This window comes from Oculina patagonica, chromosome 4 (assembly GCF_052425735.1).
Source record: "Oculina patagonica isolate OP01 chromosome 4, crgOcupat, whole genome shotgun sequence".
Lineage (NCBI taxonomy): Eukaryota > Metazoa > Cnidaria > Anthozoa > Scleractinia > Oculinidae > Oculina > Oculina patagonica.
This window is the reverse complement of record NC_135761.1, coordinates 19,086,867-19,108,020: the sequence shown is the minus strand read 5'-3', so window position 1 is coordinate 19,108,020 and position 21,154 is coordinate 19,086,867. Positions and strand designations below refer to the sequence as shown.

At 37.5% G+C, this 21,154-nt stretch overlaps 3 protein-coding genes and 1 long non-coding RNA gene across 4 annotated transcripts in view; 3 read left to right on the top strand and 1 right to left on the bottom strand.

Annotated features, from left to right (window-relative positions):
* Positions 1 to 2,512, bottom strand: part of LOC144652026 (uncharacterized) — a 98,043-nt gene extending 95,531 nt beyond the window's left edge. Inside the window, exon 1 of the long non-coding RNA XR_013570435.1 lies at positions 2,493 to 2,512. This is a non-coding gene — a long non-coding RNA (uncharacterized LOC144652026). The remainder of the gene's footprint in view (positions 1 to 2,492) is intronic.
* Positions 1 to 10,806, top strand: part of LOC144651780 (uncharacterized) — a 116,430-nt gene extending 105,624 nt beyond the window's left edge. The window contains exons 4-5 of the mRNA XM_078511762.1: positions 9,563 to 9,886; positions 10,104 to 10,806. Of these exons, the coding sequence (XP_078367888.1) occupies positions 9,563 to 9,886; positions 10,104 to 10,460 (681 nt within the window). The 3' untranslated portion in view covers positions 10,461 to 10,806. The remainder of the gene's footprint in view (positions 1 to 9,562; positions 9,887 to 10,103) is intronic.
* Positions 10,807 to 10,920: 114 nt separating this feature from the next.
* Positions 10,921 to 21,154, top strand: part of LOC144651835 (uncharacterized) — a 216,332-nt gene continuing 206,098 nt past the window's right edge. Inside the window, exon 1 of the mRNA XM_078511862.1 lies at positions 10,921 to 11,454. The gene's annotated coding sequence lies outside the window, so the exon portion shown is untranslated. The remainder of the gene's footprint in view (positions 11,455 to 21,154) is intronic.
* Positions 17,266 to 20,438, top strand: LOC144651854 (uncharacterized). The gene is made up of 4 exons (XM_078511890.1): positions 17,266 to 17,549; positions 18,233 to 18,366; positions 19,368 to 19,703; positions 19,924 to 20,438. Exons 2-4 carry the CDS (start codon positions 18,250 to 18,252, stop codon positions 20,278 to 20,280), a joined length of 810 nt encoding a protein of 269 aa, XP_078368016.1. The 5' UTR covers positions 17,266 to 17,549; positions 18,233 to 18,249; the 3' UTR covers positions 20,281 to 20,438.

Here is a 21,154-nt window from a genome sequence, read left to right as displayed (position 1 = left end):
ATATTTTGAACGACGACTTCCACCGGGTTAGTAAAGACAGTCTATTATAAGGGGTCATACAGCAGGTCGTCACAAAAGTGCGAGGCAGCAAGGTGTGCGATCCATTCTAGTATTTAGCCAGCTAAATAGCAGATCAGTTAGCTTAAATATAGCACTCTGATTAACTTTTTCATTTGGAGTAGGGATTTTTACCTCATATACATCGCTGCCATGCCTCACACGCCTTGCAGCCTGCTTGCACATGAGGGCCTGTTTACATATAGTTCCAGAATGACTTATATTTCGGAACAAGTTCACAATGAAGTTCGTTGACTGCATACATTCCACATGACATAATCGACCAGCTCAACCAAAGTCGTTTTCATGTGCGTAGTTTTCACTCAAGATCAAAACAAGATGGCGTATGTTTGGCGCAAACATGTTATTTTTAATGCTCATGATGGCTATATCTGCAATTTTAACAAGCAATTTGACCATAGGGCTGCTTCTTCGGGCTAAACAGTAAACGCTATAATTTACATTTTTTTGCTCTGAGTTCAAACTGTGACCTCTGTATGTGGTTTCACAAGATGCAGTTTCATCTCGGAATCAAATTCATTTAAAAACCGGAATGAACTCATTCGGGAATGACTTGACTTTTGTCTTGGTATCATGTAAACAGATAGAGTGAAATATATCAGGATGGGATTAACTTGTTCCGGAATGAGTCATTCATGAATCATTTAAACAGGCCCTAAAACTCTCACACAGCAGCAAACCGCCAGGTTTTTTTCTTTTGAAGAACAAATTGCTTGTATCGGTGTATGACCAATATTCAATAGGCTATCGGTTTTTAAACAACTTCATTCCATTTCGTAGCAGATCTATATGTAGCTCGACTATAATGGGAGCATGCACCATCATGAACTTAGGCAACTATTTTTAGCCATGCAATATCAGTTTCATGCAGTTTCAAAAATTATTTCCGTTTTGGACGTTTTGTAGCCTGCGTTGCAGACGAACAAAACCCCGGTTATATCCGTCTGCGAATTAGAGCACAAAATTAAAGCTTGTTCCGGCCCCCCCGCGTGTTACCAGGGATTTCTATAATAACCTTTGATTGGCTCTTGAATAGGGCCGTTCTTTCATGCGCCGTGATTGGTCGAATGGATCTCGTAACACCATAATTTCGCTTTTGATGAATAACAGATACAAAATAAACTTGGCGGCGATCACGGCAGATCGGTAAGAATTAGCGTTTGAAGCGATAAAAAAGCAGCCGGTTTGCATTACATGTACCTGATAAAAAAAGAAAACAACAATAGCGCCAAGAAGCAAACACAACTGACAAGCAAAAAGGTCGTGGAAGAAATGTTAAATAATCTACATTTGTCTGGTGGTGAAAGAATGTCACACAACGCACATCCGTCATCCGTGATGAAAAGCCACCCACCTTGCAACACAATGAACAGCCGAACCCTGCATTACAAATGCAGAATGCAAGTATAGTCAACATCTTCACGGAAAATTTAGAATCAGGGCGAATATTTCGAGAGCTCTACAAATATCTTACAAATATGAATGTTCCAAGACATACCGCAATATTAATTACATGCGACAAATTTAAAACAGAGGTGTCAAAATATACAAACGGAAAGCCGTGACTATGACCTTTACACATTTGCTATTAATAAATAAAGCGACAGTCTCTCAACTTAAAACGCCTCCAAATAATACAGCTGACAACATATAGTGCCCTTTCTAAACGAGTGAAAAGCGAAATAAATCGGATGACCAATTCCATCGAACGGCAAATGTACAAGTTATATGACAAAAACGTTTTACTGTAATTGACCTAACTGGTATCTGGTATTCATCGAACGCGTAACTATGGTTTCACAACATCCACTTGACCAATTGCGGCGCACGAAAGAACAGCCCTATTCAAAAGCCAATCAGAGGTTATTATAGAAATCCCTGGTAACACGCGGGGGGCCGGAACAAGCTTTTGTGCTCTAATTCGCAGACGGATATAACCGGGGTTTTGTTCGTCTGCAACGCAGGCTAGACGTTTCGTAGCAAGTTCCCCGAGCTTATAAACAGATTTGAAGCAAACGGATATCAGTAACAATTAACCCTCTTTATCTTCATATCACCTTCAATGTTGCACACAGTAGCCAAAATAACTTTGCCTCCAAAAAGCGAACAAAGGTAAAAGAAATATGTTAAGCTTAAGCTTATTTCAGTAATTTTCTGGCCAAACAAAACCAGATCTAGCAAACACAGCCAAAAACGTAAACCACGCATTTCTTCCAAAAATATACATATTGCAATGCCGATAAAATGCTCTTAAAGAACCAAAAACAATAACCCGACGACCATTGCTTTGAGTATTCTTACTAAACAGTTGTTTTAATCGGATCGCCGGTCCAAAATCAAAGCGAAAGCTGGCAATAAAGGTCAATAAACATAGGAACGCGCAAACTACATTCTATTATAAACACATGTCATACCTGAACTCGTCTCTCATCACCGTCTGCCTTCAGTGCACAGCCTATATAATTCAACCTCCTCTCAAAAGAAATTCTTCTTGTCATCCTTACAAAATTCCTTTTCGGTTCATTTGGATTCCAAACGCACATTCAGGCTGCGACTCGCCATTCTCGTCCCCAGAGTCCACGATTCCTCTAGTCTCCACCGATCAAATATGTCCGCTATTATTCAAAATGGCGTTTTTTGAACAACTTTTTCAATCTTTTCGTCCCGAAAACTTCGCATTCACCTGCTTCCTCCCCTGTCATCCAACTCATTCCTAGCGTTCCTCCTAATTCTACACAACATAACATGACGTCTATCCTTTTCCTTCAAAATATACGCAGAAAACAAAACCCTCATTAACGAAACAACAGGGAGAATGAGGAATAAATTGTATAATGAGCTACCGAATCTATGAACTGGACTAAACGCCCAGTTAAAAAGCCCAGCTACGATTTTCGAAAAGGCATCAGCGGCTCGTAAATACGGTTAATAATATTTCGTTCCCTAAATTTTTCTGAAGTTTGGAAATTCAGCTAGCGTATCCGAACAGATATATTTTTCTTGGCGTTTAAAAATAAGCCTTAAAATCGCACAGAAAGGACACTTATAACGTACAAACGGCGTTCCGACATTTATAGTAAAATTTAGTCGTCCATTGAAAATCTGACAGAAAGGATTTCTTGTAATGCCAAGTGCATCCCCTTCCCTACTCACTCCACAGGGAGACCGCAACAGTTATTAGTTATTAAGGGATAAAATAACATATCGTGAGATCCGCTGGCGCACAAGACAACTCAGTATATGACAACAGTGTTGTCGTATCTGTTGACTGTTCATATCGAACAAGACGCCTAAAGCTTAAAGCTTAAAACCGGGCGGTTAATGTTTAACTACTTGATTAGGCAAGTGCAGCAAAAACGTTTAAAATACCATTTAATTGAGAAACACACAAGTCTGTGGTTTGTTTGTCCATGCTTGAACAAATTCCTGCTTAGGCTTCCTATTTTTTTGAACAATGAATAACCTCGGTATTTTTAGATTTTAGTTTTTATCCAATGATAATGGAAGATTAGCTGAATAGCGCTATATAAATATTATTATTATTATTTATTATTATTATCATTATTATGCACTTAACAAAGTGCAGGCTACTCGTAAAATTTTGAACAGCTGTTCTGATAAGAAAACCATGAAAAAAAGGTTGCGCGATATAATCAAGCATGGATTTTTATTCAAACCCCCCCCCCCCCACCACCACCACCTCCCCCCATTCCCCCTTTTCTTAGCCATTCACCTTCGAATATCTCCACTCCTACTCCATCCTCCCCCATCCCCTGCAGCTTTCGACTCTACTCCTTCCCATAACACATTCTACTCTTAACCCTTCTCCCCCGCCCTCCTCAGCACTTTTGTGATGGCGCCAGCCGAGCAGTAGTTTAGGGGCGAGTAGCTGTGACACACAAGTTTAATACGTTTTGTGTATTTCTTATCTTGAATAAATGAACTCAAACAGTTGAATAGCATTACAAATGATCTACGGCCAAAACAAACAAACAATTAGAAATAATTCGTTAAAAACTAAGAAGCGTTTAAGGTTTTTTAAAAGAATGTATCACACACAAAAAAGGAATAATAAAAAATTAGAAAGCTTTTTAGCTTTTAAACACGCCAGCTCTTCAAGTCAATCTGATTCTTCGATCGAAAAACCTGCCTATATGCTGCATTTTGGGAAGCAGTCACGCAAACGCCAGTTCTTGCTTGCGTGATACATAACAGGTAATTTTTTCATCGCCGTTCGGTTCCGAGTGAAATTAAAAACCCTCGAATGAAAAACCAAAAAATATATTTATTTCTCGCAAAAATGAGTGGAGTAACCAGAAAATTACAGAATTGGCTCTTGCTCGAATAAAACGAGTCACATAAATAAAAATGAAATAAAAATAAAACGAGTTACATATAAATGTCAAGAATAACAGAAAAACTTCAAAACAAAATTACAAACGAAAATAAAAAGACTAAAAAAGGGCATGCATTAGATCACGCGTACTAGATAACATATGCTGTTAAAAATCCCAACTAAATGTGAAAAAAGAAAAAAAAAGATTCAAGATGAGGCCAAGAAACATTTGAATGGCATTAAAAATTTGAATACTTTAAATTAAAGCCGTAAAATTAGCCAAAGCGCAAGTTTTTATTTTTGCCGTCTATTATTTTACTCGATGGCTTTACCGATCCAAATTCCATTCTAGTTTGTAGAAATTATTATATTACTAACTTACATTTCCATTTTGTTTTCTGAGCTGAGCAAGAACCAAAACAAGGTTTATATTTTGTTGTGTAAACATGCAATCCGTCTGTGACACACAACTTTGTCGGCCCACTGTACACGGATGAAAATGGACAAAATGGACACAATTCTTGCTAAACAGAAAACATCTTCAAAGTAGAGTCTGGCCCAAAAATGCTTTAGCTGCCAGCCGTTTTTAAAAGCAGAAGCTTGCTGCAAAAACATTGCGTGACTGACGTAAAAAAAGCTTAGTCAAAACAATCACCGGTTTCGCGCTCTTGTTCTCGCTTGAGTCGAACGCTTGAATATAAACACAAAAATATCCATTTCACGCTTTAATAACAGAAATCAGGGTATTAGACAAAATTTTAAATAGGAGAGTAATCTTAGCTCCTGCTGAGTAAATATCAAGAGTGCGGGATTTGAATCCTGGCCAAGAAACAGAAGAAAGCGGCCGAGCGAACTACTACGACAAACAAGGTAATCAAAAACATCACACGGTGCCTCAATCTATAAATAGATCTTGTTCGTTTCAAAAGCCTAAAAACCCAACTAAAACTTGAACAAATGAAAGAAACATGAAAAAAAGTTTCAAATGAATTTTTATTCAAGATGGGGTCAAGAAACATTTTGAAAGGCTTAAAGATTTAGAAAATTTCAAAACCGTGAAGATTTGCATGCCGTGGTAGAATTTAATTACAATTAATGAAATTACCCGCAGTGGCACCAATATTTCATTTTGTAGACCATTTGTTTTACTTGCTGGCTTTACAGATCCTTTCAAAAATTCCATCATATTTCGTAGAAAAACTATACATTACCATTTTGTTTTCTGAAGTCTTGGGAAGTGTGTAAGTAAACACTGAAGTAAAGCTTTTTCATCAAGAATCAAAATAGAATTAAAGATTATTTTGCTGTGCAAACATTCAATCGTCTCTGATACGCGACTTTGCCGGCTCAACTGTGCACGGATGAAAATGGACATGATTAATTCGGAAAGTATCTTCAAAGAATTATTCTGGCTCAAAAATGCTCTAGCTACCAGCCTTTTTTTAAGCAGTTTAATATGCGTAAAGCTTGCTTCAAAAACATTGCGTGACTGACATAGCGGTTTGGACCTGTCAAAACAATCACCGGTTTCGCAACCCAGTACTCTCTTGAGTCAAACGCTTGAATAACATTAACACATATATTTCACGCTTAACAGAAATCAGGGTTTTAGATAAAATTTTAAATAGAAGATTGATTTAATAGCTCCTGCCGAGTAAATATCAAAAGTGCGTGTTTTGAATCCTGGCCAAGGAAGTGGCCGAGCGGGTCTGGAACGATTTACCGACACGAAAAAATTCCGGGCGATTTATGAACCGGGCCCGGCCCAGTCTCTGCCCGGTTAAAAACAACACAAGAAACTAACGGAGCCACGTGAGTAATATTCTTTTATAAATTTATTCAATTTCTCAGCTGTTGTGGTCTCCCTGTGCTCACTCGACGCGTAAAATAAGCCGCTCAGCTTGACAATCTGCCAATGAGGAGTTCTTGAAATAAATCCTAGATACATTACCCTCCCCACCCTCTCCATCCCTGAAACATTTACTCACAATTTGCCAAAGAGGTTCTCTGTAGGTTTTTGAAAGCTCAATTTTGGCTCATCCTCGGTTTAAAAACTCACCAGTGACGTAAAACAAAGAATGACCAAGACAATAAAGAACCTTGAAACAATATAGAACAAGAAAACAATAGCTCCAAAACAAAGAAAAATTTATCAGGTTTTTACACCGAGGTAAACCCTCAATTTCCTTATGAAAAATTGGCAATGGCAGCTATTATTGAGAAAGGTTTATCAGGTTCCTCGTTATTTTGGACCATGACGTTAATTCAGACTTGGACACAGTCATGCAGCTTACTAGTATGATACTAAATAGCTTTGAGTCAGACGAGTCAGAACATTTTCTCAGGTAGCTCTCTTTGTTAAGTGAAATGACGCGGTGTAAAATAACATGTCAGGTCATGAATCTGGCGATTATCAACTGCGTACCAATCACGACGAAGAGTTTTAAGAAATCTTAACATCTAAACGAAATCCCAAGTATTAGTTTTCAGTCATGTTCTGTCAAGTACTTGACAAGAACAAACAAGAGTTATACAAATTCATTTTGGCTTGCGACTTCATACGAGTGATACACCCTTAGCAGTGAAGCTCTCGGATTGAAAGCGAAGTCTTGTTTAGCTTTGACATCTTTGTTGCATTTGAATCTTCACGATTAAGGTAAACATTACTAGCATTGCTAGCATTGTATTGGTAAAAAGACTAAATTTATCTGCAAATGTCACTGCTTTTGCTCTAGTGCACTGGTATTTTACTATCATTCTTTTCTTATACTCTAATTAATCATGCATAAGTTATTGTCTGTTAAAGTAAGCGGTTGTTTTCAACATTGTGTTTTTCATTATGACAATTTAATGCAGCCACAAAAAGAAAACTTAAAGAGCCTTTTCTTCCCATATCTAAGGATATTTTTTTCTTCTTTGAGATTTTTGGTGACGTACAGCGTGTAAAGGCCTGTAAATATAACAAATACATTCACTGCCAAACCTATGTAAATCCGATCAATGGAATCCTACTAGATATCTTGTGTCGCGGTGTTCATGCGTTGGGTCACGCGAACTGGGAAATTCAATAGTCTGAATATGCCGGCATGTATGAAAACGTGATCTTAAAGTAATTATTTGGTCTAGGACCAAAAGTTTAAAATTTCAATTTTCCCATCCAAACCCGGATCATTTTGGGCCAGTTAAAAAAGACTTGCAAATTTATCAGTTGGACTTCTTTTCGTACTCAGGGTATTTTTTAAGGTGGATATAATATAAATGTTTAAGCCCTAAATGGTTTTCAGGTTAAATCTGTTGCTAACCTAGGTTAATCTGTTTAACCTGAAGATTTCGCGTTTTTAATCACTTAAAACAGTTTGAATTTATTTATCTTTTTGACGAATACAAATTGTTTCATGTCATTGTAAGAGTGTTATCTTTAGGTTGCAGGACTAGCTGTCAAAAGATACGCGTGAAGGGAGGTGTAGTAGAGATGTGTATTGCAGCGGCACGTCCCAGAAGCCCCAGACGTAAACCCCGGGGACGTGCCGCTGCAACGTGCCCCTGCTACATGTTTTCCATGATGCTGTGATTTCGTGTCTGCTACATGTCGCTACACCATGTCACTGAAAATTATAAAACTTTCCCTTGTACTTTAGCTGCTGATTCATACATTGACACCGAATCTCTAAAACATCCTAAGCATTTTATGGGGTGTTATTTATTTAAAGTCACAAAATGTTTGATGCCGCACATGGTTTAAGGTTATTAACATTCCCGCCTTCAGTATTCTATCACGGCTACACCAATAATGTTAAATAAAGTCTTTAGTGCAAATGTTTGAGTTATCATTAAATACATTAAGGCCGCCAGGACATCAAAAAATTCAAATTTCGTTACTATAGCAACGTCCAAGGATGTCAAAGGTAACCTATTTAAAACTACTCGGCGCGAATTTTGTTTGTCTAAATAGCATAAAAAATAAATATCTTGGCACAGCTGTTTTTAAATAAGTCTGCAGGGTTCCGCCCTATGTTATTTTAATATTAAATTAAGGTGGCTCTGAACCCTCTAGACAGATCTTTTTTAAATTGTCAAAAACATTTCTTTTGTCGCTTGCACACGAATAAAACGTCAAAAAACTTCCACTGAGCAGTTTTTAGTTGTTAGTTTAAAACGCTTAGAGACAGGGTATTTTTTTACCTTGTTTCAGGTTTCCACGTGAAAAAGTTTTGCTGTCTCTTTAAATCGGAGGTGTTATGTGATAAGACCCTTACTGGCTTAGAGTAAACGCTTTTTAGTCTCATAATCGGGTCAGCTGTACATGTACCACAATGTCAAAAAGGGGGATCTGAGTTGTTATGAGCCACCTTAAAGCAGTGTTACGTTGGAGCACGGACTTATTTGGAAACTTTCTCTCATCCACAGGCCACAGGAACACTGTAAACTATTGAATTAACTGGCATAATTATACAGCTCCACACTATGTCAAGTTTATTGCTTATTTTGCTGGTCACGCTCTGCGTTTCTCCGGGAAACAGCAACGCCAAGCAAACCGTTGACCAAGCCATGGTATTGTATTATACTAAGTCTAAACAAATTGTTTTAAAACATATTAACTTTTTTTTGCTTTTTTGCATTTTCACCTTCCACCTATACTATTATATTCCAGCGTTTTCAGTCACTGTTGAGAACGGGGCGATTGGAAAACGCTCTCCAGAGGATACTTAAGAGGATAATTTAAAAAATCCCAACATCACTAGCTTAAAAACAATCATAGGTTAAGTCTGCGTCGAGCCAAGTGCTGCATACCGCCGGAGATTATCCCTGTTTCCGCAGAATTAAGCGACTTGGAATATTTCTACTCCCCCTGGATGAGATGCAAGTCCAACCCAGGGTTACCACCCCCCAGCATTTTTACACCTGTGTGGAGAGAGGGACTATGAGAGTAGAATGTCTTGCCCAAGAACAGAACACAGCGACCCCGGCCAGGGCTCGGAACCGGACTGCTCGATCCGGATTCCAGTGCGCTAACCATTAGGCCATCGCTTCCCACTCTCTCTTAAATGCCAGTATAGAACAAACACGATGACAACATTTACTTTGCATTGTCAGAATCAATCCATTAATACAAAACTAGCATATCAAAAATTGTTGCTCTATTCAAAGCCATCTCCTTACTGTTGTGCATGTCAACCGGGTACACATGGCAAGCCTGGTTCCCCAGGGATACCAGGACGGGATGGACGTGATGGTCGTGACGGAAATCAAGGAACCCCGGGAAGTAATGGACCAATGGGACCTCCTGGATTGCAAGGACCAAAGGGAGAACATGGTGTCCAGGGTACAAGCGGCCAAAAAGGGGAGCGCGGAGAGACTGGAACAAGTGGAACAAGTGGAACCCCTGAGACGCCTGGTACGATGTCTTATAAGAACTGGAAAGAGTGCGCATGGCAGAACTTGAATGACGACAAAGACTACGGTCTGATCAAGGTAAATGGTTTGTATACTTCGAAGTGTTCATTTTCATTTCTTCAACAGATCCTATTTTTCCGAGGACCGAGGAACATTTCTTTACTTTACAGATCCCTTAATTTATCACCAATAGTTATTTCTTTGATTGTTTACAATGAATTACCAGATAAGGATATGTGTGAAAATCATATATCCTATTCAAAATTTTAAAAAAATATAAAATACTTTTTTACAGGACTGTCTGTTCACAAAGAACTTCTCTGATACAGCCCTCCATGTTTACTGGACTGGGGCGCTGAGAATCTACAGGTGTACCGGTTGTTGCAAACGCTGGTATTTTACTTTCAACGGTGCTGAATGTGCATCTCCCCTGCCAATTGACGGTATCGTGTACATGTGGCAAGGCAATACTCAAGATCTACATCGTGTCCGCCATATTGAGGGGCACTGTAACAACATCCACAAAGGGAAGGTGCGCGTGGGATTCTGGGTCGGTGATTGCGAGGGTTATGGAGGAGGTACTGACGCCTACACAGGGTATAGATCAGTGTCCCGGATCTTTGTTGAAGAAGTTTCTAAACCTCAGGCTTAGACCTCCAAGCAAAACAGGTTTTTTTCTACAAGAGCTTGTAGAGGACGGTTATAAAAAAATTCCCGAAAGAGATTGGTATTTAGCACATCTTATTTTACAAGTAGTTAGAGTATGAGCAAACTCGATATCTTATTACAGCTGTGATTATAATTGTAATTATAATTGCTTTTATAAAAAGTAAGCTTGAATGGACACACCTTTTGTTGAACTGAAAAGAGATCTTTGCCCTTCAGAAATTATTATTACTTTTTTTCGTTACGGTTCTTTTCTGCCAGAAGTTTTGTCATCGGTACCATGAAATTATATTACGTATGACAGGATGATTAATAAAGAAATGTGTACTGTCTCGCTGTTTATTTCCTGCGAAATTATTTGTTTCCCTTGAAAATATGGAGCGTGTAAACGTTGCATGTAGCATTTACTATTGTTACCTGTAACACACAACCGTGGTCGGGAAAAGACAGATAACTCGAAAAACATTGCAATAGATAAAGCGCTATAGTGATGGAGAGAAATGACTACTCATAAAGTACCAGATTACTTGGAACTAGCGGGTTCTGAGCTGTCCTAAATAGTTTATTTCCCAGGTGTTATGCAATTCGTTTGATTGGGCGAAATCCAAATGTGTCATTCTTCTCTTTGGATACTAACCTGCTGCAATAGAGTTTGATTTTACAGTTTATCCGACTACAAACACCCTTTTTTTGTGAATAAATCCCCACTGGACCTAGTCCTTCAGGCGTTCGTTGTAGACCGAGTGCATGATGCGACCATGGTCCTAGGTAATCGTGACGTTACGAGTTAGTGGGAAAGGAACGCCTGGGTACTAGGCTTAAGGCTTCATTAGATTACGTTTCATTGTCGATAAGCAGCGCTAAATTGACCGAAAGGTGTGATTTTTACTGAGAAGTATGAAAACAGTTCGAGCATTTTACAAAACTAGTTTGTCAACGGACAACACGACTCGGGAAAAAAGGAGGACGAGGATGTGAAGGTAAGTTGAAAATTTAATTTTATAAAACGACAAAGATGCCCAAGAACTGAAGTCTGGTTTGCAACGTGTACACTGACGACTCTCATTTTGCGCTAAATAATAATTTCGTGTTTAGTAAAGCGATCGAGATATTAGAGTAGAAAAAAGGTCCAAATAAAACACGGACAAAACGAAACAACATAAGCTAAGAAATTAAAGATGTTAACGAGTGAGTACCGAATCGCTGACAATCTAGGTACCCTGGCGCTTTACTCTTTGCCTGATCACTGCCCTAACCCTTTACAGACTTCAATTACTAGCGTAATTTAGTAAAAGGAAACAATTAGATATAATTAGCTCTAGGCGAAAAAAAAAAATTTTATGTTTACCGCAAGAAGAGAGTTGAGATGTTTGCAGTGGGAAAATGAATAGCCCATGCTCCGTGCTGTTTAATTTTGTTTAATTTTGAGTGCATTTGAAAGAAGAAGAAAAATAAAACTTTTTTTTAGTCAAAAGTGTACCGTCTCGATAAATATATGTGGAGCTTCATAATAAAGGTTATCTACCAAGTTTGAGGTGGATTTTTTTTTTGTATAAGGATTAACAACGGCACCGCGCGAGTTAGTGCCGCAGAATTTAAACTAAAACAAAGGGTGCATTTCCCATCACTATATACTCCGATCGATCATTTCCTTTATTTTCACAGCCGAGTTCAACTTGAATGAGATACCACTTTAAGAACAGCCTTGTACATGTGTAGCCATCGTTTATTAAAAACTAGAAATCGTAAAGAAGTCATGCCAATGTGATTTTCGTTGGTAATTTTCATTTCAGGCTGATATTTGTAAGATACCGGCGCGAGAGATGTACAAATACGCGTCGCTTGGAAATCAAGAAATTCCAAAATGAAAACCCGTATCATTTCGTCTGAAAAAAATTTAAATCACGAGGCCAACCGACAATAAACACCTCCAGCGATTTTAAGGATACTAGGCAATAAAACGGGTACAGAAAAATTGCTCTCTAAAATTTGCATTAAGCTTGGTCGCTTCTCGATTTCAATTATGTAATTTTAATATATCGCAGAGTTGCAGAAGAAGAAATTTTAGATCAATCGGAGTATGGAGTCGCTGGCAATACACAGCCTGGTTTGATCGATTTGCCAGAGTACTGAATCTACTCGATTTGTTTCGGGAAAGAAAACGTTTTCACAAAAAGTTAACAACAAATAAAATAAACATTGTAACATTTTGCTTCCTTAAAAATATAATTATGGAAAAACACGTACAACTGTATCTGATTGACATGTTTATAAATGCAAATATAGAAAAACCTTTTGAAACCAAACAAACCCGTGGGACTGAAAAAAAGCAAACAACATGTCTTGAAATGTCAATTCTTTGATAAAGTGTAATCATATATGTCAACTTTACGGCACTTCATGACGAACCCTTTTTAAGGCAGAGGTACCCTTTTGACATTAAGCAAAGTTAAGAACGAGCTGAATGGGAATTTTATATTTGGCTTTTGACAAACAAGTCAAATTCGTCTGTGTTGATAAGCGTGGCAAAACAAGCTCTTAAATCAAATCTTCAGAAAAAGAAAACTTTAGCAACTTTGAAGTACACAACTATATATACTTTGTTAAAGAATAATTTCATTTTTGTTGGGATTAAAGAAAGTTTTAAACCGCGTGATCACGGATTTGAGCGATAAAGAGAGGAGCTTAACGAGATCCCTCTAGTTATTTTTATATATTCAGTAATTCGTCCCATGGCCATATCACGATAGTTTATTTTTCTGCTAAACTGCAATCGTTCGGCTATGCTACAACCATGTTTTCATTAAAGTTCATTTAGTTTCATTGCTCTCCCTATTTCTTATTATCAAAACCAGTTCAGTAGCTCGTAAAAAATTGGCGTACATTAACTGTGCATTAATATATAGCTATAGTTACCAAGGATTTTATTTTGCGACATTTTACTGAATATTTACATAAATACTGATGCGACTTATCATCCGTGTTATGGAACTCGACTAAATCCCAAATAAAGTTTAAGGTATTTTTTAGTACTATCAGGATCTGGATATCTAAAAAAGAGGGCCGAACAGATTAATATTGATTTCAATTCTCAGTGATATTAGCTGAATTGCAGCTGCAGTAATTCTTAGAAGGTTTCAAAGTGAAATCGTTTTTGGGTGACGAAAACTCTAGTCTACACTGTGAATAACCGAGAATTGGCCACCTACTTCTGCGGAACGGGCGTTCCCAGAAAATCTTTCACTTGGCGCCTCTACAAAAATTGCCTTTACAATGAAGAACATCTCTCAAACAAACTAAAACGCCAGGATTACTTCACTCAACAAAACCGAATATTTTTGTCTCTAACTAACATTTTCGAGTAAGAAATTAAAATGAAAAACGAAATACGACGTTTACGCGCACTTATATCACCAAAAACTGAACCAAATCCAGTTCTGCCATCTAGTCATTCTAATTATTATACGTCTAGACGAATTATTGAGAATTTTCCGCAAAAACGTCGAAAAGAATGAAAACTGAGATGAACTTTGTGCTGAAAGAACGTCTTCTTAATCTTAAGATGACAGCTGAGAATTGTCATTTTAATGTGGCTTTCACTGCAGATATGAGTGAGACAAATTTTATTAGCATGTTCCAGAAGCAAGAACACGCCGAAAATAACAGTGAAAAAAAAAAGGGTTAATAAGAAGAAAATCTAAATGAAACTATTAAGTAAACTACTGGACCTTCAATCGCGGTCACAAGATAGAGACGAACTACTAATATAAAATAGACCAGAGAAAGATACAACTAGAAGCGAACACTGTAATCGATACTTATTACTATACGCATCCGTCCGACAAAGTTCATAAATTTAGCGCGCTGTAAAGGTTATTGTTTCTGGTTAGTAACATGAAACACGCATACGAGGTCGAAGAGTCAGTGCTCGGAGCTTGTTCGCTTTCAAGAGAACGAGACTGAACAGTACCCCCTGAGAGAGATTTGGTGCGTTAAGGGGCATCAACCATTTCAGCGATACGAAATTAGAGTAACGTTGGTCCACTCAACCGAATATTTGTACTAATCATGAGATGCAATTTCTATTATGTGTTGTTACGAAACTGACTCCTAATAAAGTACACAGCCTTTTTTAGAATTTTTAACAAATTTAATAAGTAATGGTAAATGCAAAACAATAAACGACCCACTTCCATGCAGTCGGCTATGAGCGAACCAGAGTTGCACTGTACGGCAAGGGAACAGATTTTCAGTTCTCAGTGATATTAGCCGAATTGTGGCTGCGGTAAGTCACAGACGAAAATCGCTTTGCAGTGACGAACGAAAACTCCAGTCTATACAGCCTGAATTTCCCAGAATTGGCGACCTATTTCGACGGGACGGGCATTACAATAATGTTTTTGCTTGGTGCCTCTACAAAAATGCCCTTTACAATAAATAACATATCATAAACAAACTTAAAAGGCGAAAACACAGCTTACAACACCCAACGAAACCAATTATTCGCCACTGCCCGACATTTTCGAGCAAGAAGTTAAGAATAAAAACGAAATTAACGATCTTTCCGCGAAAGAACATCGCCAAACACTCACAAATTTATTTCTGCCATCGACGTCCACTTTCAATAGGTCTAGAAAAAATTTTGAGAATTGCATGCAAAACCTTCGAAAGAATGGTAAATGAGAATAATTTTTTTGACAAACGAACAGTCTTCTAAATCTTTAGATGCCAGCTCGTGCCTCATCGAGCCTTGATCACTTTCTTGCCCGATTTGGATGAGACAAATTTTATTCGCATGCTAAATAAAGAAGGAAGAAAACGCCGAAAACACTGAAAAAATGAAGAATTACGAAGAAAAACTGAATAAATCTGTTAATTAAAATACTGGACTTTGGTAATATGCCGCGGTCACAAGATAGAGAGGAACAACTAATATAAATTACTGAAAGATACAATTAGAAGCGAACACTGCAATCGATAATTATAACATGCTTACTTACGACTTATTTCAATTTCTTAGTCTTTAATTTTTATTTTGTATTGTAATAGATTGTGGCTAAAAAGCCCAGTAAAGGGAGCTTCAATAAAATGTATGTATCTACATGAAACACTTTTCATGCAAGGTCGAAGATTCGCAATAGTCGGTGAATATTCCACTTCTAAAGAGCAACCTCTGAGAGAGATTTGGTGCACTGGAGAAATCAAAGATTTCAGTGATCATATGAGAAGCAGCCTTATTAATAAGAATTGGTAAATAAGAGAATAGAGTTTAACGATGTTCGACTCAAATGAATATTTGTACTGATCATGAGATGCAATTTTCATATCGCGTTGTTCTGAAGCTGACTCCGTCACGGCTACACAGCCTTTGCTTAGAATTTTCCGCAAATGAAAAACAGTAATGGTAAATTTAAATGATTTTTTTGATAAACGACCACATCAATGAAGATCTCGGCAGGGTGCACGTAAACACGGCTTTCACTGCGGATATGGGTAGTTGGTGTATTCCAGAAGAAAAAGTAAGCCAAGAAAAAAAACGAAAAAAAAAAACAGAAACAAAAAGGATTACGAAAAAAAAATGACTCCATTCAGGGGACCTCTTGACTGTGAAAATATGTCGCGGTCAGTTAGATTGAGATAAGCTGGAAACATTGAAAGATACAATTAAAACTGAAAACTATTGACAGTAACATCAAATTTAACACTTACACGCGCGGCCCAAGAGTGAATGTTGTGATCGGCGCTGAATATTCGATTTTTAAAGGCAAAATAAAGGTAAAGTAAAGACCAGGAGAAAAAATTAGTAGGTACGAAAGATTGAGAGACCGAATGGATAATAAAACATCTACCGTTTTATATGAAAAGGGGTTAAAACTGGAAAATAAGAGAATAGTGTTTAATTAGGGATGTTCGACTGAAATGAATATTTTCACCGAGATGTTATTTGTATGCCGCGTTGTACGAAAATCGACATCAACTCCAACACAACATTTTTTCGTCCCCACGTTCAGGGCAATTGTATCTCAGTACCAAATCAGTCTCTTTTTTTAAATCTACAAATTTTTAGTTCCGTATTTCATTATGTTACCCTGGTTTGATTTATTTCCAAAATATTTCACTTCTTTCAATTTAGCGGACGTCAAAACTACATTTCGTTACACTGAGGTAACAGGACTAAATCAATCAATCTAAATATGGAATTAAAAAATCAAGCTCAAAAAATGATACAGTGATGATTCACAATAATATATTTTACCACAAAACGATTTCAACTTTTTCGCGAAAAGAAACGTTTTTACAACTAGTTGCGAAAAGTAAATATCGTCGGTTGAGTTACAGTAGTAACATGACATGTTTAATAATAAAGACAACGAAGAAACCAAACAAACCAGCGCGATAATGTAAACAATATAATCAAGACCCGAAAGCGCCATGAATCTTTTAAGGCAAATGAAAAAGGAAATACAATGCTAAGGTTTCCAATCAATAATTTCTGCTCTTCATAAAAATCTTTTCTCAATCTAGTGGCTCTTGTCTTGTGACAATTTAGCAAACTAAGAATTTGCCTGAATATAATTTTTCCCTTTACTCTTCATTTCAACAAACAAGTCAAACCCGTCTGTGTTGACAAGCACTGCGAACGGAGAGTTTCTAACTCGGATCGCTCGTTTAAGTCTACACAAACAGAAAATTCAATCGGGGACTTGGTAGTGGAAAAAAGTTATCTATCATCCAATTTTTCTTTTTTAAAAAACTCTTTGTGGTTTCTTTGTGAAAAACATCGCGTAATTTTAACCCCGAAAATAACTTTATATTTGTTCGACTCAACGTAAAAGGGACTATAAATCTTCAATCCTATTGGGTAAAGACAAAGCAACTGTCATAAACATTATCATTGATGTAATGTGCTATTGTAACAGTTCGACTCAAGGTCAACAACAAACTGGTCCGAACACGAACCAAAGTCAACACAAAGGCTGAAAATTCAATTGTACACGTAGCTTACTTATCATTCCTTTACAGTCAGTTGTTCAACAGGTACTTGGAACAGAAAAGCGACCCTTCGAGCTTTGAGGTATGACCGTTAGTTTGTATTTTCTGCACGTACTTGCTAAACGGTTTTCACAATATCTATCGCTAGTGGACAATTGAATTCAGACGCATGTTAAGCCGACAAAATTCAACTATTTACACCGAATGTTCCGCGTATCAATTGTACAGCAACATTCACTTCCTAGAAAAATAAGATCGATAACATTCCAGATTAAAGCAGAAATCATTAGACGGTCAAAAATGCCATTATCTGTTATAAATTGTTTTATATATTTCTTTATTGTTAAATACTGTGGGATTAGTAATTGTTGGAAGTTCTTTTACTTGTGTAAAGATCTGCACAAAATTTTAGAAAATTAGTATCACCACAGAATAGAAAAAAATCATCACTAGTTATCTGAAAAAAGAAAGGAATTTGTACACATTATTATTTCTTATCAAACGCGTCAGGATATATTCCATTTTTTTATCGGCTAGGTTAAAATTTCAGCTTCCCGCGAGAGATTTTAAAAGTCGTCCTTTAAGGCTGGTTTTTATTTACCTGATTGAAAAAGCTTAATCGTAATCTTACATTTGAGCATTTTACCAAAACGGAATTCAAATACCCTTAATAATCAAAATTGGCATTTAGGACTTGCTCCATGCTATCGTTATTGCGAAAAAAATTCGAAAGTTTTAGTAATATCGTCTTTGCTAACTTTGCAGCAAATCGTGAAGACAAAATGGCCTTCGTTTCGCATAAAGTCTCTGTGGTTTCCTTGTTGTCTCTGTTTGCGATGTCATTATTGGTTTGCTGCGCAACAGCAGATAACAAAACCAATCAACCATCCTACAAAATGGTAAGCGACTTCCTATTGCAAATGTTAATTTTTGCCCCGTTAATATTTATTTAATTTCGTGGGTAATGGCTGCGACAAAGTCAAATGTCCTTATTCCTCTATAACGCTGTGCAAGGGGGGTAGTAAGAAAGATCACCTTCCCTCGCCCCACTCCCTTCCCCATAAGCATTAGCATCACTAACGAAATACTGTGGAAACGAAACCTACGAAGCGAGTTGAGCTAACAGAACATGTGAAATCATCGAGATACATATTTTATCAATAAGTCAATAATTTCTGTAGAAATATTGGAAACAAAAACAATTTGTAATTTACAACATTAACATCATGAAAAGGAACGGAAAAAGAAAATTGTTGCGTCTAAAAAGATCTTCCTTAAAAACTGTTTACCTCAGTGACATTAAAGGGTAAAACTTCACAACTTAACTGCGATTTAACGGTGTTTAATGAAGTTAAAAAACCTATTCCGCTGGGAGCAAAAAAAAAAAAACACAAGTCACTAAACACGCATTTTCAAAACCAGAGTAGCAAGGCAGCCAAAAATTTTGCCCCAAGAAAACGTTCGGTTTCTTTGTAAGTAAGTAAGCCTTTTTTTCATTGGAGTTACTACATCGGTTTTACATTTACAACTGTTGTCAACAGAGGCCCTAGAAAAAGGTAAAAATTAAAACGTCACAAGAAACCTTTCAGTGTACCTAAAAAAGAAGTTAAATATTACAATATATAAGAATAAGATTTAAGCTAAAATTAAGTTGCATCTGTATAAAATCGGAAAAATAACAGAGGTGTCTTAACAGAATTATCGTAAGGAATTTCTTCCTTGAACTTCTCATTAAAATTGTCGGCTGATAATAAAATACACTTCTAGGTGATTACCTCAGTCTAAGAAAATATATATCAGGAACCAAAGTATGAAGCAAATAAAAGAGACACTGCACACTTCATGAAAAAATCGGCAGTCGAGGTCAGTGTATCTCACAATTTTTTCTTATTCCAAGCAGCAAACCAGCTGTTATGGCGGTATCCCTGGTATGCACGGCAAGCCTGGGGCACCAGGCCGTGATGGCCGTGATGGCCGTGAAGGAACCAAAGGTGACCGAGGTAGCCCAGGGAAGACTGGACCCCAGGGACCTCCGGGTCCCAAAGGAAGTCCTGGTGTTAACGCGACGGATGGTGCAAAAGGAGAACCTGGAGTCCAGGGTCCTCCCGGTCAAAAAGGACAGCGCGGAGAGAGTGGAACAAGTGGAAACCCAGGGACTCCTGGTGCGATGTCTTTTAAGAACTGGAAAGAGTGCGTGTGGAAAACTGCTGACGGCAGAGACAATGGTCTGATCAAGGTAATTTTTTAAGGGTCATAAGTTTATCAAAGAAAATGTGTTTGACTGTGCTATATAACTAACGCAAGGAAGTTTACATATAAAGGCGAGCAACTTCAAACTGCATAGAAAAACACAGCAACCTCTTATAAAATTCCGCGGACATTCTCTTGCTGAAAATGAACTTATGTTTTGATTTATGTATTAATTTTCCTTCATAGTATCATTACTTTTTTTACAGGACTGTGTGTTCACCAAGAACTTCTCTGACACATCCCTCCATGTTTACTTTACTGGTGCCCTGAGAATCTACAACTGTGACGCTTGCTGCAAACGCTGGTACTTCACTTTCAACGGTGCCGAATGTGCAGCTCCCCTGCCAATTGACGGTGTTGTGTACATGTGGAAAGGACGTGGTCATAAAGATCTCCACCGCGTCCGCCATATTGAGGGGCACTGCAACAACATCCACAAAGGCAAGGTGCGCGTGGGATTCCGGATCGGTAATTGTCCCAGTTACGGAAACGCTGACGGCTACACAGGCTGGAACTCAGTGTCCCGGATCTATGTTGAAGAAGTTCCCAAACCTCAGGCTTAGATCTCGAGACAAATCTTCCATTCCTGCATAAACGCTTATAATGAGACTGTGATCAATTCGCTAAATTATTTAACAAGCGATTCGTTTGATTATTGGGTGTGCTTTGTAAAGATTTCTCGTTTGCTGTTATAAATAAAAGGCAGGAAGATTAATGGAAATGTGTCTGCTTTTTGATGCCATTCAGTTGCGGAACTCTCCTTATGACATATTTGCAGGATTAAACGCATGCGCAGCTACGCGAAAATTACTAAATATACCAAATGTTGTTACTGGCTTGTGAAAATAACGGGTTTAAGTTTGAAAGTTTTAAAATTTTTGAAAGCGCATTGAAACTGCAAGTGATTTCCACAGTGCATGTCACAGAAGACTTCAAAAATTACAACAGGTACAAAATTTGGGAAATTCGTAAAGGCACAAGCTGCAAAGTATAGTTTAATAGAAGAAGCTAAAGAAGAAAAAAAGTAAAAAAAAAATAGCGATAATACAAGATTCCACAAATCACGTAAAACTATGAGGACCAAGCGAGAAATGCCAGTACCAAAGACAAAATTATTAGTTTCTAAAGAAACTGTTACCTCTGAGACATCCGAGCTCAAGCTAAAACTCCGTGTATCAAAAAGGCAGCCTCAGTTTTACTCTGTTGCCACTGTTTTTTTGGATTTTTTTTTCTGCCTTCTGTTGCACAACAAAATAAAAAAAATGATATTTCACTCATGATTTTCTTGAACACACATATCTGTAAACACCCGGCCAACTCTACTTCTTCAATTTCGCCCCAGTTACCACGAAATTCTTTTCCAATTTTGGTTAACATTTTATTCTTTTAATTTTCCTGAAAGTCATGGTGCAATGCTTCCAATTTTCCTTTCTTGAA